Raw genomic sequence first — 17,239 nt, forward strand, 5'->3', positions numbered from 1 at the left:
ATATGACTACATGGGTATTGTTAGAACCTGGTATATGACTACATGATTATTGTTAGAACCTGGCATATCACTACATGGGTATTGATAGAACCTGGTATATGACTACATGAGTATTGTGAGAACCTGGTTTATCACTACATTGGCGTTGTTAGAACCTGGTATATGACTACATGGGTATTGTTAAAACCTGGTATATGACTACATGGTATTGTAAGAACTTGGTATATGACTACATGGTATTGTTAGAACCTGGTATATGACTACATGGGTATTGTTAAAACCTGGTATATCACTACATGGGTATTGATAAACCCTGGAATATAACTACATGGTCACTGTCAATTCCTGATTTGTCATAGAAAAGATGTTGTTCGAACCATTGGTCGAACCTGGTGCGTTACTTCATGGGCAAATAACGTCTGCCACCTCCGGGTCGCACACATGAGGTGTGCTTCTCATGCTATCTGATGTCAGTCAGTAATAATGGCTGACGCCCTTACTCGTCGAAATGATATATGGCTGAGCAGTAATTCAGTCATATGAGGAGGTTACATTTCTGTTTAATGAAGGAAAGACATCCTAATTGGGGTGGTGATCAGCACAGTTTTTGTTTTCGAAAGATATCGATACTTTAAGATAGCAGATGTCATCATCGTATCACCGGACTGAACATTACCATAACATATTCCTATTTTATGATTCATTTCTTCTGTTGTGTCGTCAATTTGACCACACAAAGTATTATCCAGCTGTTGTAGACGGGGCATGTTATCCAATTCACACAAAATCACGATTACAATTATAGGATGAGAAAATTGAACAGATATTGAAAACGACGCCAGGAAGGGAATTTTAAACCATCAGCTAGCGAGGACTGTCAAGTATAGCCTCGAGGGAGTAACCGATGTAGTCGACACTATTCAACCATCTCGAGGTACAATGCAATACTAGCTCAGTCATCTCACAACTCTCTCTTGATGATGACGTTCCCTCTCAGCATCCCGTGTGTCAGCCTTCACCTCTGAACCTCTCACCCTCACCCTTACCCTTACCCCTACCCTTACCCTCACCCTCACCCTCACCCTTACCCTTACCCTCACCCTTACCCCTACCCTTACCCCAACACAAAAGACATGCGACAGCACACCTTGTTGGTGATATTTGTACCTTATATCACAGCAATGCTGGGAGAGTGACAGAGAGTGTGTAGGTTGTCGAGTTGTCGTCATCTCATGGATGCTTTGTCAATAACAGGACCATTTGGCAACGGTCGTATATCAAGAACAAGATCTCACAATTTCGGGTAATAACAAGGCAACAGTTCCGCTGATCCAACGACCAGGCAGAGACGTCTTCCAGTTCATCACGTGGCTGCAATCATTAGTTTGTCGGATATGGTCGAAGGTTAGCTTAGCAGGTGGTGATTTTATCCATCTAATAAAGCTTGATGAATCCACGTATCGTTTCGGGGCGCTAGAGTAGTGGTTAGAGCGTTCTCTTGTTCGGTTTGCCCACATAGGGTGCAGTGTGTGAGGCCCCGTGAATACTACTGAATGCACCGTACCCCGCTCACTTACAACATATACCGTCTCACTGATAACTGGCCACCGTTGTCCACAGTATGGATATGCCATTTAAACTTGGGAGCAAAAGAAAGTACACGATTTTTTTTATGTAATTGAAAATTGATTATGTCTATTTAAGTATCACTCATCCCTGCAACAGTTTGTAAAAAGTAATCGGTGGCTGAGTAATTTTGTGTAAAAAAATGGTTTAATGAAGAAATGGGCTAAGAGATGAATTTAAAGTTACATGACGCCTTCCATAATTGTTTTTCAATTGTGCTGAAAAAGGGAATATAAATTTCAAAGATAAGATTCGAAGATACCCATCGGCAGTTGTGTATTGTGCTAATTGTGTGTGGGGGGGTATTTTTAAAAGTTTTAAATCAAATTATATTTTAAAATATAAGACCATGTTGAAATATTCTTTAAGTGTTGATTAAATGCCAGAACAGTTCATATTTTTATATAACACCGCTAACTTTTCAATTGAAAATGGCTACATAATATCGCTAAAGATTAATTGAACATTATATATGTTAAGATCAGCTGAGTTGTGTTCTTCCTTTTGCCCTTCAGTCAATGCTCGAGAGGGGAGTCGCGCACGTGATGTTATTGTGTCGCTCACAACACGGACCTGTATAACCCTGCTTATTCAAGTCCGTGATCACATTCAGTTCTTCGTGAATCTTATAAATACTAGTAGTTGTGTCAAACTGTACTCAAATATTCTCATGTGGCATCAAGCATACTAGACTTGGCTAGTTTGATCTAGACTTGCCTAGGATTGTAGTAACATAAATACCTAAAAAATATATATTCCACAGTCATGGCGCAGGACTATCATGGCCTGTAGTGTGGGCTTCAGGGTGACTGGGGACCTCCATCACCTCAAGCTATTAACGTCTCGTCGCTCGCCCTTTTCGTTGGTTTAGAGCAAGGTCAGCGGTTCAAGCAACGGTCACACATACATCGTAGTTCCATATGACGTGGTTATTGTTTATAGCATGTGCGTTAAAGTGGGATGTGACCTGACCACTGATTGTAACAAAATTAATGTCAACGTCTGTGGCGCACTGTCTGTCTGGATACCATGTGTTTTAGGGAAATCCTTTTGTGTGTAATTACTCTGTGCTCAAGGTACTAAGTCACTGCCGTTTTAGACCATGTTGTAAACTTCATGCATAAACTCCCGGACAAAAGAAAGCATTGACCAATCGTGACTAGAAATGAAACAAGAAATGGTTATTTGGTGGTGATGTGTTTGATACGGGTATCATAGTTGTGATTTTACCTTAAGTTTGCAGTGTTCAGCGACTTGTAATTGCTTGGTCAAGTCCGGTTTTCCAGTGTAAACCTTCTTTTGCCCGACAGTTTACGTATTTTCATATACTCTTCTGTATCCGCAACGCGTCCGGTTTTGCATTTAAAGGTATTTTCAGTTCGAAGGTTGTACCTTTGAATGTAACCCGTTTTACTGACAATCAATACCGCTGGTGATTTTGACAATCATAAACTTCATGTTTTCCTTCAGAGCTATTGTGAATTTAGGTTGGAATGGTTCGGAGATCGCAGTTAAAATAAACACACTTCTATCTACCCACTCATTTAGCTCTAAGCACGGAATGTGTTTTTCAAAAACGTTTTTTCATGTTAAGCATTTAGAAGCTAGTGGTTCATACAGACAACTTGGTTTATGCTTGTAGAGTCTCATACACATTTCGAGGTTAATACTACACATTCATCAAGTGACAGACTATATGTGTTGAACGTTGACTTGTGTCTCGGTGACAAATGAGTTGTTTTTTCATTTCTTTTTGCCTCTTTAGGTGTTTCATTAAAATCAGATCTCGGTGCTCGCTACCGGTACAGGTCTGCGGATATCCATTTACAGGTGACGTCAAAACGAGATCGCACAAGTGAATGTTTTCTAATCCAGCAAACTGGGAGCTCCGAAAGACAGTTACGGGCTGCCCGACTGATTCAATGCCATGCAGTCTCGGCCATTTGTTAGACATTCCTGAAATGTCTTTAGTTCAGATTTCAGATTTTTAATCTAAAACATTGTCAAACATTTGTCGCCATTTTGAAACTAGTGCCGTAAAGCTGGAGAAAGTTGCTTTCTATTTGGCTAATGTCAACTTCCTGTTAGGCATTTCATTGTCAGTCAAAGTTCGTGAAAGGTCGTACGGAAGTGACCTGTGATGGAATGTCCTCGGTAGCGATCTCTAAGATATGATTTTATGGAGATTGCCTTAACTCATAATATAACAAGCCATTGTTTCTCACTCATTCAACTACTTGTGTTTCAGAGGCAATCTTTTCTCGCGCTGGTGTCGTGGACGGCAAACACGTGACCATCAACATCATGGACACGCAGTGGCACGTAAGGCCTGACTCCTATAAGCGTCCCCTGCGGAACACGGTTAGTTACTAACACTGTTGCCCTAGACTGCATGCATTAACTGTAACAGACACACAAATTGGGAGAGCTATAAATAATGTGTACCCAGGTGCCAAATACAAGACAACCCTTTGGTGCAGGTTGAACGACAACGGAGTAAGCTTCGAACAACACAAGGTCACGTTGAACAACAATCGAGTGAATGTTGAACAACACAATATCGCGTTGAACAGCGATCAGGTGCATGTTGAATAAAACGGCCATGCATGATGAATAACGTTATACAACACAAGCATGTTCTCTCGTAGAACTAAACAATCTCCTCCAACCAATACGTCTTCTTGTGGGAACGAACAGAAGCTCATCACACGCCTGACTGGAGGTTACAACTGATTTGTTACTTGAATGTTTCCAGAAACATCTGATATCTAGAACACTGTTTAGAAAAGACTGACCCTGGTGGCCAGCTCTACTAGACATGGGGTTATTTCTTTGTAAAGGAGGTTGAGATTGACGACGCCTTTAATAAGGCACGTCAGGGCAGATCAGCTTTATGTGTCAATGTCTGTCACACCAGGATCATAGTCAGGGTCAATCCGGGACCATTGGAAGTGTTTCGAACTCAACTGGGCAACCACGTCTTCATCAGCTGTGTTAGAAGAAGTATATTGTCACGTTCTCCTTGATTAGAATACCTTAAGGAGTTTCTTGTTGGCACAACACGTGTGAGGCTTCACTGAAGTGATCCGTTCCTCGAATACTCCCCTAATGGAAAGACGAGCAGACATAAAATGCACGTCTCGAGACGTGGTTATTTTGTCATCTCTGTGGGCTACGGAAGCCCCTATACTCGCTGTCGTAAGAAGCAGCACCAAGTGGCTAACCCTGACTACCCTGACAACACGTGTACATGAGACACGTAGCATGAGACACACGTACCAGACTCAGAGGACAGTGAAGCCATGTTAAAGTCGGATAATGATTCAACAAATATGTCCATTTTTCCACGATAAGGTACTTCGTCGTGTGTTGACTCCTAGTGGGATAGGGTAACAGTAGCATTTTGCACACGCCAGCCATCGGCTGTTATGAAACGTTATCATCGTCTGAGAAAATATAGCACATTGGGCACTGTGGCCTTTAACTTGACCACATGTTGGAAGAGGAAACTTTATAAAGGCTAGTTGTTTCCGCTGAAGATCAACTCGCATATAGTTCATATTCAAGCTTTGGGTAATTTCTTTTTAGAATAGGTGGGGTGAGGTGCAATGGGATTTAACGTCGCATTGACGATTATTGCACATATATGGCCGCGCACATGCGTGCGTGCGTGCGTGCGTGCGTGCGTGCGTGTACTAGTCCGGACTAATGCCGATTTTATAGTGCTAACACACTGAGATACCATGCCGCAGTTTAACATGAATACCCCACTCAGACACAGTATACTGACTCCTAGCCGACGAGTTCTTGTTTTTCCCATTTATGCCTAGTGCAAGTCAAGGTAACAAGTAGCCCCTTAATGCCGATCGCCAGGCAGGGAAACAACCAGTACCATATCTTAACGTCTTTTGGTGTGATGCGGCCGGGGATCGAACCCCGACCTTCCGCTCTCCAGGCAGAGGCTCTATATGTCTCCTTTATTAGTACAGGCTATTCTTACTAAGTGTACAGGTTGACTGAAATGGGTATCATTTGAAATGCTTCATTGTAGTAAATGGTCGTACCATCTGCAATACACGTCGTGTGAGCCTGAGCATAACGGGCTGTAATCCACACAGCGAGCCATAGTGAGTCAGACTGCCGACCTGGTCACGGCATTGCAAGCCGTACACAACATGACGCATCACTTACGTCTCCTGTAACATCTTCATCAGATAACGTTGCATGTTGCCGACCCTACTGACATGGTTGAACCCCTGCTTCCTTCCTGTGCATGTGTCGGATCCCCTGTTTGTACTGGCACATTGTTGGAGCTTGTTCCTTTTCTGTGCATACAATAGTTTATGTTAACATCATTATTAAGTGGATCTCAGCTTTGGGAGGCGATGTCACGGGGGGGGGGGGGGGGGGGGGGGGGAGTGCAGGGGGAGCGAGAACATTAAAGGGGTATATTCATTCGTTAACTTTTATTTTCTTTCGAAAGCACGACAGCAAATTTGTGGCCGTTGACAGACAATGTGATCACATTCAAATGGTCAAACATGCAAACAGTTATGAGAGTATTAACCAGTACAAAGAGTCCACTGTTACAAGAACGAGTCCACCTCACCAACTCCCTGTCCACGAATAAAAGAGTATTCACTGACTGTTTATTTATTGCAAGAGCGTGGCCTCCACAACAAGAGCGTGACCTCCACAACAAGAGCGTTGCCTCTATAACAAGAGCGTGGCCTCTATAACAAGAGCTTTGCCTCTATAACAAGAGCGTGGCCTCTATAACAAGAGCGTGGCCTCTATAACAAGAGCGTGGTCCCTATAAAAGGAGCGTGACATGAGCATGCTCATCATGTTCACTATTACAAAAGCGAGCGAAACAGCGAGTACATTGACACCAGGCAATTCTCTATTGACAATTTGACAAATAAAACAAGTCGTTCATCACCTTCAGGATGTTTCTGTCAGAGCAAGCCTGCACCAATCAATGTCATGTCACCCGAGCTTCTTCTGCTAAGGGGCTCTTAAGCCTGAGATCCACACAACCACGTTATCACGGATCTCAAGCACGGGATCATAATTGAATCGTTTAAGTGTGTTTGATATTGTTGATGCGGTGTCGTGCCGCCTAGATACGGCACAGCACTGGCGGCTCGTGACGTTGTACTGCACCATGCTAGCCTACCGGCCCCGGCCCAGCAACCCAGCTGAAGGGAATAATCGGTATGTGAGTCGACACTCAATTAGTGCTTGTGAAGGAATATGGCTCCTGTGATCTAATTCTTCACGAAAGTAGATTTTATCTGGCTCTTCCTCTGTGTTGCGAGGATAAATGTGCGGAGAAGATGCGCCTCCTGTTCTAAGATGAAGGTCACTGACCTTGACTTCTGCCAGTCCTTATGACAGTCCTACATTACGTGGTTCTCCACAGTAGTCTACGTTCATACTTTATTACCGAGTGTCGGGGGAGTCGACGACCAAGGCCGTACATCGCATGAAAACATATAATCATGTCTCCAAATGCACGTTTATGCGACCGTCTCGTTATCTAGCACAATCAGATGAGCAGTTGGAACACGTTGATATTACTCCAAGTGACATTTAACTGAGGGCTAAGTTTAACGTAGACTGAACACCACGCCATATAAGTATGCACTGTTGGGCTAGATCTTCCCCCATGAAACAGAGATTAGTAGACGAAAATGAAAACATTAGTTTGGAAATTATCGATGGTACAGCACATCGGATAATCCTGAAGTAGTTTCTTACATAGCTAATACATGTTCAACTAGCACGTCCTATAATCAATGACGTTACGGAAACAGGCGGTTATCTTGACATTCCAGATGGTCCTGTCACCGCGACCAGATGGTCCTCTTCATCCACTGGAAATGTTAACTTTAAACACTTCTCGAAACATCCGAACTAAGACTTCCCTATACCTGCAAGTTGTGGACTTCAGCATGCAGACATGAAAAAGCACATACGTATTTCTAAAATAAGTTGAAAAGGGAGATGTTTCTTTCTTCTGCCAATCAGTATGTTGGACAAAGGCCTAGCACATGATGCACAAAGGTCTAGCACATGATAGACAAAGGCCTAGCACATGATGGACAAAGGCCTAGCACATGATAGACAAAGGCCTAGACCATGATGGACAAAGGCCTAGCACATAATGGACAAAGGGGCTGGAGCAGCTTGCACGGGTCGCCAGAAACCTATGATTGTGGGTTCGAATCCCGGTTTGCCCCGATTATGTTTCTAGGTTTGTCAGCACCATACCCGTGCTCGTGGGTTTCACCTAAGTGGTAAACGTCTGAGACCTGCATCACTTCGGGCGTTCCTCCGACATTAAGCTGACACGCCGTGATATAACTGGAATACTGTTTAAAGCTGCGTTAAACCCAACTCACTCACTCGTTTCAAATGGAGGGCGGGAGCGAGCCAGTAATCGTTTGCTTCAACGGGTGGTAGAAAGCTTTCAGCAATTGCAACACATCTCGCTAGTTTTATCCGTCAAATTGATAAATGGCGAGTGCTGTACAGTCGCGAATCGTTAGCACGAGATCCACGGAATTTCTGACATAAAAACGTGCTCTTGGCGAATAGGCATATGCTGGACAAATGAAGTTCTGCAACTAAAAACACTTCAGTTTTGTGGTGTTGGCTAATTTATAGGTTGAGGCAGTTTATGTGTAACCTCATAATGGTATCATGGGTGGTGTCGCAAGAAATTCATCGATTGTCTGAATCGAGATGCAAGCAAACGATATTAATGGACATTGCTTCAACCTTCCAACACGTGCAAATAGGTTGTAAAGTCTACACGATATACGGATTTTCCATTGGACGAGAGGTCAGTCACATGACAAGGAAAATGTTGTTCATAAGCCTATCAACGACACATTTTGACATTCACATGTTTGTCAGGAATCCTTGAAATGACACATTCCTTGAGAAACACTTGGGGATACTCTGGCACGAATAAAACAGAACCATTGATTCTGATCCTTTAGGCATTTTTTTATCCTTGAATTCATGTTTTTGCACACATTTTTGCAGGACCGTGATGGACTTTCCTCGTTATGGCCTTTCCTTGTGAAGAAAACGAGGACATGCGCACGAGTGAGTGAGTGAGTTAGGTTTAACGCGTCAGGGCAGTGATGCAGATCTCAGACATTTACCACAAGCACGGGTATGGTGCTGACAAACCTAGATTTGCCCCCTGAAAGCCTGTGTACTCTGACTGTGACTGTCAACAATATTATAGAGCAATATATGAATTTACTTCAGCACCTAGTTAACAAATCTTAAAATGCTGACAGCCAATTGCCACACGTTCATTGAGAACTTCGAAACACTACCGTCAGGTTTATCGTCAAGGCCATTTTGGCGTCCAAGGCACAGTTCAACAAAGCGATCCTAGCGCGACGACAGTGAAAGTAAGAGAGTTACGATGGAAAGACTGCCGTCCGAATCCTCTATCCCCTATCCAAAAGTTAATTATATTTACATATTGTCTTTCCATTATATTTCTTTGAGTGGGAGATACGGACGGAAGTCTTACCGTTACGATAATCGTAGCTCTACGATAGCTTTGTGGAACGGAATCTTGTACTTGAAGTAAATGTACTCCTGTAACCAGGGAAGTGTTCAGAACAGACACAGGGCGCAGGTGGTGAGGAGTGTGCGACCCAAGTCCGAACAAACATATACTTCATGATAAATATGCACGTTCTTAGATATGTACGGACATATCACATCCAGTCATCCGTGTACTCATTTACAGCATCACACGGACGACATCATAGTTACAAAGCAGCACTGCTCTAATGCACTTATTCCATGATTGATCCAGTTAAAGGTTCTCTTCAAAGCACAGGTTTTGAGTGTCAAATGTTCTGTTTCTCGGATTTCTTGTGGCACCGCCTGCACATGTTGATCCTTTGATCGCAGAGAACGTGCTGACTTGTAGGGCAGCATGGGTTCCTGTAACTATGCAGGAGCCAAACCATGCATTGCATTGTAAACCAGGGTGAGTAGTTTAGTCGCACCCTTTGGTTGAATGGCATCCAGCGTAGTTAAGTCAGCATGGGAGTCATGTGCTCTCCCTCTGGTATTCTTGTCAGAATTCATGCAGCTGTATTCTGACACTGTATGTGTGCATCAGTATATCTGCATAATGCTATGATATACATAATTGCATTCATATACAAATATACAATCATACTTTGGAGATGACACACAGTTCCGGAACAGTTAAGTTCCGGGGTAAAAAATAGTTTTTTTTCAGCAACCCATGCTTGCCGTAACAGGCGACAATGCTTGTCGTAAGAGGCGACTAAAGGAATCGGGTGGTCAGGCTCGCTGACTTGGTTGATTCCATGTCATCGTATCCCAAATGCGTAGATCGATGCTCATGGTGGCAATCACTGGATTGTCAGGCCCAGACTTGATTAGTTAGCGACCCTCGTCATATATCTGGAATATTGTTGAGTGCAGCGTTAAACAACAAACAAACAAACACACGGATTGGAACGGGGTGCACCAACTACTGATCTTACAGTATAACGACTGTGGTGACTGCCTCTAAATACATGTACACACATACTCAAGGAAAACTGTATCGTGTAGCAAACATGTTACATGTAATCCCCTTAAATACATATATGCGATCGCTTCATATTACGCGCAAACAACATAGGTAACTATACACAGACATGGTAAGTAAATATGCATTCACTCACTCATTCTCAAATAAATAAAATAGATAGTGTGATGATATACCAATAACTGATTACACAAATATGTACAAATTCATAATATCAATGCATATAAGATATATTACTTACCTGTAAGGAAGATCTCAACCTAAACACCACACAAAGGACGGCTGGTCAGTAAATGGTCAAAATACAGAGCGTATACACATATAAACACCGCGACTGACCCCTCAAACCTTGTCATAGACACCAGAATGACCGTCCTAACTGCTCTATGAGCTTAGATATGGCCACTTATATGTGGTAACGCGTATTTTGGCGGCCATTTTGAAAAATGGTGATAACACCAAAAAGCTGCCACCGCTGCAATGCTCTAGGGGTCCATACCTTGCCAAAAATCGCTATGAGCGTTATTCCCCTAACTTGATACCGGTGGCCAAAACTTTGGACCGAGGCTGATGGCCTAGTACTGAGGATGTTCTTAAGAAGAATTGTTCATATAATCATATTATTCAAATCTATTTCTGTGACTGTGGAACATTTTTAGTATACACTCTCATGCCATCTGTCGGTTTAAGAAATTATTTCTTTCCGCGAAATAGCGCAAGCTCCGATAAAGTTTAATTGTTGAAAGCACAAGTATATATTTACTCATTTGTTGGCAATATTGAGTTGTCGCATTTTATGATCTGCATTGGCCTTTACAATGATTCCTTTGCAATTTCTTTTCTATTTCTGTGCTTCGCTGTCATAGCTCCTCGTTCGTTCATCTACATACCACTATTGAAGGCTACGAAACGACTCGTCAGATATGTCTACGGTGTGAGATGTACATACACCTCCGACTGGCTACAAATAATAACATCTCCGCCTGTATCACTTAGCCCAAAACGTATACCTATACGAAAGTGACCTTAATTAAGGATTTGAGACTAAACACAAATAAAGAGCAATAAACCTTCTCATTGGGACCACTGTGTGGTTTACAAAAATCCCAACGATATATTTTTGTCTCGAATCCCTAATAAGACAGACCTAAAGATTCTTCCCATAGTTTCATGCAGTGACATGGAACGACTGATAATAAACGATGAATGAATTGGGATACGGCAACCACAACAGAGTCCTCATCTAGCTTACTAGTAAGCCAGAATAAGTTGATTTGTGATCTGAAAATTAACCCCGTATGACTATGTATGAGGTCCGCTCACTGGCGCGTACCACTGTTAAGAAAGGGGTAGGGGGTGGTCCGCGACAAGTAGTACGGTGGATGTGAGCGCGTCTCGGCTAACAATTCTAGTATCGACTTGTCACACCGAACTATTAATAGTCTTACGAGCGACACGTGTCTCCACGGGAGCGTATTCAATTTCATTGTCATGACCTGCACGTGCACAACATGCGTACACCCTCTCTACCTGTTAGAAACCAAATATGTTTGCCCAACGTCTGTGCGCCGCCTTCTTGTCTCAAACGCGTTTTGTGTGTTGGTTCAGCTGGATAACCAGTGCGTATTCTCGTTGTTTTCCTGTTGTATATCAACTGAAACCACAACACAGTATAAACTCGATCAGTCAACTGTTGTATTTCCAATATTTTTAAAGGAGATTACGCTCCGTGATCTGGTGCCCTGAGCCTATAGAGTGAGTGAGTGAGTATGGTTTTACGCCGCTTTTAGCAATATTCCAGCAATATCACGGCGGGGGACACCAGAAATGGGCTTCACACATTGTACCCATGTCGGGAATCGAACCCGGGTCTTCGGCGTGACGAGTGAACGCTTTAACCACTAGGCTACCCGACCGCTCCCCTGAGCTTAGAGTCTAGTAAGTCAGGTAGATGATTGTGTCCAACAATTGTGTTTGGAATTACTTCAATGTGCTCGGACAGTGAGAAACCAAGAGCCTTTGATCCCTTTAATGTAGTTCCTATACTTGGTTAAAACTATTATCTTAATACTTCCAGGCACCCAGCAACGGACTTAAGGAGGATCCGATCACCTGGGCGGACGGTTTCCTATTGGTCTACTCAGTGACGGACCCGGAAAGTTTCCAGTTTGTTGTGGACTTGGTGGACCGTCTCCGATTGGCTAGAGAAGATGAGAGACTGCCAATCGTTATCGCTGGCAATAAGTGTGACCTTATACACATGCGTCAACTGACGCTCCAGGAGTGTACCGGGTGGGCGCAGGAACATAACTGCCTCCACTGTGAAGTGTCGGCTAGCGATGACTGTGACAGTGTGTATGAGGTGTTCAGTATACTGTGTCGACAGGTGAAGACGGTGCATAAGAAACGAGAAAAACTTACTTGGATCATGCAGAGACCGGCCGTGGCGGCCAAGTTACAAATCAGACAATCTCTTAGAAACCTTGCTGAGCGGAAATGGCGATCGAGGACCTCAACATTGTGACGATGTGTGGCCATTGTTTTCTTTCGCCTTCACGTTTATTCCATTTACTCAAATATTTAATGACATTATAACCTGGTGCGGAGGTTCTGACACACTCGGACATATACGTAATGCTCTCAGACACAGGTCGCCTTATGATTTTGTCGTTGACTGACTATGTCTTACACGTGGATGAACCTCAACTTTAACACAGGGACGCTTTGATTCAAAAAAGAAAAGCATGCAAGTTATTTTCTTTGAATGGAAACCGATTAGTTCATCAGAGACAACAATGTCTGACATTGGCTACAGTAGATGCCTTGACCCTGAAGTATCAGCTTGGAAATTTGTCTGTGACGCGTATTATTTAGAACGATCCCGCAATCCCATATCTGGGGGTTACCAATCCCTGTGGTCGATTTGTTTTCCTTATTTCGCGAATGTATATTTTATCCCCGATTATCATTGCAGTATCAACGTAGCCGCTGCAAGTAGCCCATGAGCTTGATTCTCCTACCTTGAATGTGTGGGACTAACGTACGGTGGTTAAGGCCTTGGACTAATACCTCATGGACGAGAGTTAGGTAATAAACCGCTACCAAGGACCTTCAAAAGAAACTGTGACCGGACGTTATGGGTTGAAGTAGGTCTGAAAAACATACAGCGACTGATTAATCAGCTGGAAACCCGCTCTTCTCATCATCCTGCTTCGTCATAACTGGGTGAAGTTGGCGGAACCTCTGACACTAAGGTGCGCATCTCGTCTCGCCATGGGGCGGTATTGCCCGCCTGTAGAAATATCTTGGTTGGACACACGCGAAGTAGTTTAATATCGTTTTCTGTACATGGACAGGTGCCAATACGTTCGAGAGATTATTTATGCGTCCGTGTCATGTTCTGGATATGTCTCGCCTTCGGTCCCTTGATGCAGCATCAACGCCAGGAACAGAAACGACGGGTATTGGGTTTAACGTCGCGTTCAAGATTACTGCTCTTATATAACGACGTGCATGCACGCGTGTTTGTGAGTGGCTGCTTGTACTAGTCCTGATTTCATGCCTCTTATTTAGTGCTAGCCCACTGAAATGTCACAGCTTAATATGGATACCCAAATCAAACACAGTACGTTCACTCTGACCTCTCAGTCCTTTTTTTCTCCTTGATATCGGGCGCCAGGCAGGGTAGCCATCTTTTAAAGTATTTTGATGTGACGCAGTCAGGGAGTAGAACCTACGACCTTTCCATCTTCGGACAGACCATCCACCACATCAAAGACCAGGGACGTTTCACAACGTATCAAGGAAAGACAGTGTCCTTATTATTGAATTATAACCAGAGTAAATATGCAAGAATAATGTGCGAAGGGATTTTTTTTTCTGTCACATAATTTTCATTTTCCATATTCCAAAAATAATTTAATATCACACGAGATTTGTTAAGACTGCAACATATATTCCATTTAATTATATGTAGCGTCAATACATACGAGGTGACATGCACCAAGAATTCTGACGCATATCTCAGCGATAAGCCCCCACTTAAAGCATGTCACGTGAGATGGGTAACGACTCTCTTTGAGAGACGACATTATTGAATAGAGATGGATTCTTTCCAAGGGTTAATTCAATGAAGCTATTTTAAGTAGCACTTGCTGGAAATGCTCGTTTGTTTTCAGCAAGAACTATTATATTTGGGAACTTGTTTCCAAATATCAAATAGAATTCCAACACAGAAATATAGAAACCTTCCAATTCCGCCCTTTCACCATTATTGTAACAGTATCATAAAGACTCGTCTCAAGTAGTACTGTTGAAAGGGTTTTCGGTTTCGCCAGATGTCATCCATTTTTGGTTCCATCTCTCTGTACGTCTATGCACTGCCATCTGTATGCCAGCTGCAGTGTTATATGTTCCTGATTGAACGTTTAGTTTGCTGTGCGACTGTTTTTCAGTTTTATTAAGTATCCAAAGAGTGTTAAAGCTCCCTATCAATATACGCGTAGATCAATATGATCCCTATAACAGTATCACACCAGACACCGTACTTTTTTAATCACCAGTAACGACTGTATACATCAAGCATCCCTGGTCTCACGTAACCTGTTTGCGAATAGCCAAGTGGCTGCAAGGATATATAGCAAGACTGATATTGAAAAGCGACAATTCGTTGCGGGAGCCGAGACTGCAGGAGAGACCTATTGTGTGTATATATATATAGCTAGGCAGAATGGAGCCCGTGTCGATGGTGTGCATAGTGGTACTTGCGGGGCGCATTGTGAAAAGTATGTATTACTTGACACTACTTCAACATGGCAAATCCTGTTGTGTCTACGTTTACCCGACAGGTTCCACTTGCAGAAAGCCATTACCGTTCTACGGTTCATAAGTTTGTGATGTGTGTTGACATGAACTGAATGTTGGTGACAGTCTACAGTTTTCAAGCTATACTGGTAATGGCGGTCTCTGGATGATTAAACAGGGGATGGGGGTCTGGGTCAACTACAGGGTCGGTATTGTCACCTGTAGCAATTACTAGGCTGGACAAACGCTAAGAAGTATAAAATTATTTTCTCTGCATGGTAAGCTGAGAATACGTTCGAGAGATACCAATGCGACCAAGACGTTCCTGTCATATAAATCCTTGAGCTAAGCACTTACAAATTACTTATGCATCCGTGTCATGCTCTGACCGTGTCCACTACAGAATGCTCTGATGTCGGTTCTGGAGACAACCCTGGGGTATTGGGGAGGTAATCTGTCCCTGACCCCCTCGGGAGGGTGTAGACATGATCGCAGAATTACCGCCGCTTTCTACAAGTAGGATCTGCTCTGTGGCATTGCGTCTTTGTGGCAGACAGTTTCAGATTTTGTAAGTGAAGCAAATTTTTATGAGCATAAATAATACTGTATAGTCTTCTCTAGTGACTTGGGTGGGATGCTAAGGGGTACCTTATGGTATTCTAGCGTGCACAGGAGTGTTGTTTAATTTCTAATACATTGTGTATGCCTTCGGCCCAGAAGACAAAATGGCCAAACGGCGATTTATTGCATAATGCTCAAACATGGCTGTATTTCTAGTTCACTATCTGTCTCAGTTTCACATTAGAACATTAAAGTTAGAAAATGTGGGATGAACATGAAACTTTTCTGGAATATACTGCGGGCGAAGGTTACCATACGCGTTACAAATTAACAAAACAAATGATATTCGTCCTCCACACAAATCGTATGTACACTGTATGCAGATATCACGCGCACCAGTGTGTTGTTTACGTCATACCGACGGCATTGTTGACATTATTCGATCTTATTACGTCGTCATAGCTGAAGTTTGCTGATGTCATTCGACAATTATGGGTTTCAAAGAAGGGGCATCAATGCATTGTATCTAAAGGATTAAACATAAATAGGAAATAAAGATACTGACTTTACGAAACTCGTGTAAGAATTGTGTAAGATAATCGTTTCGTAACATCGCATGCTCGTATAATAATCTTTATCTAACGACTGCGGTGTGGAAGTGCAGGGGTAACATACTGCATTCTTGCCAATACATGTCTGTTGTCGATTTGCAGTAATGTTTAATGGGTACGTTTAACATGAAAATAAACTGTTTATGTAACACTTTGCGTTTTTTGTGACTTTATTTCATGTACGATCTAGATATTATCATTTATTTAGCCAAGTTAAGATTAAAGGACCCAATTCAATTTTCACAGAGAACTAAAAGAACAACTCCTCAACATATCATAAAGACAAGATCCCCAACGCTGTTACTGTTGGAAAGACGAGGCATCAGATGGTTAGGTTTGTAATTGCAATTTTTAGGCGTCACAATAAAACAATAGACTTTCAAGGAACATCTAACCTCGGGGACACTCAGCATTGAATATCCCTCTCGGACTGACACTCCGGTAAATTTGTCTCGACTGAAATGGACAGAAAACTCCGAACCGAGTACCTGTCTAAGAAAAACACAGTGAAAATCAATAATCAGACACAACAGGCAAGCGTGGCAATCTCGATAGTTGTGTTTACGCAATTACAGGGACTCTTCTGATTTTCTGTGACTTGATCTATTCAAATTATTTGCTCATAATTGATTTCGGATAAAAAGCATACGACCACCTACAAAGCATAATACTTTTAATTTGTCTCAGGAAATTCAATTTAGCTGAACTTACAAAACAGAATTACATTACTTTGAGACAGTTGTACACAGGGATATTTTTAGCTCATCTCAATACAGTTGAAACTTCAAATGCTTGTCCTGCCAATGACAGCCCGATTTGTTCAAGAGGTGCGAATCATACGGTAGCCATATTGAAAAAAACACCATTATAAAGCCATTGTCATTTGAAGTGTAATTTTGTTTATGTGTATTTTGTTGTGAGGCTCAACGTACATGTTCCGTTTTGGGGCGATATTTAAAATGTTGACCCTGATTTGACCATTGCACTTAAAATGCACTCTATGCTCTGTAACACATCCACTCCCCAGAAACCA

At 42.6% G+C, this 17,239-nt stretch overlaps 1 protein-coding gene across 1 annotated transcript in view; it reads left to right on the forward strand.

Moving 5' to 3' along the window:
• The window catches only part of LOC139474279 (ras-related and estrogen-regulated growth inhibitor-like), a 74,149-nt gene extending 60,547 nt beyond the window's left edge, over positions 1 to 13,602 (forward strand). Inside the window, exons 3-4 of the mRNA XM_071257225.1 lie at positions 3,875 to 3,987; positions 12,309 to 13,602. Coding sequence (XP_071113326.1) covers positions 3,875 to 3,987; positions 12,309 to 12,755 — 560 coding nt within the window. The 3' untranslated portion in view covers positions 12,756 to 13,602. The remainder of the gene's footprint in view (positions 1 to 3,874; positions 3,988 to 12,308) is intronic.
• Positions 13,603 to 17,239: the final 3,637 nt, after the last annotated feature.

Source organism: Haliotis cracherodii, unplaced genomic scaffold (genome assembly GCF_022045235.1).
Source record: "Haliotis cracherodii isolate W230 unplaced genomic scaffold, xgHalCrac1.p SCAF_3, whole genome shotgun sequence".
NCBI lineage: Eukaryota > Metazoa > Mollusca > Gastropoda > Lepetellida > Haliotidae > Haliotis > Haliotis cracherodii.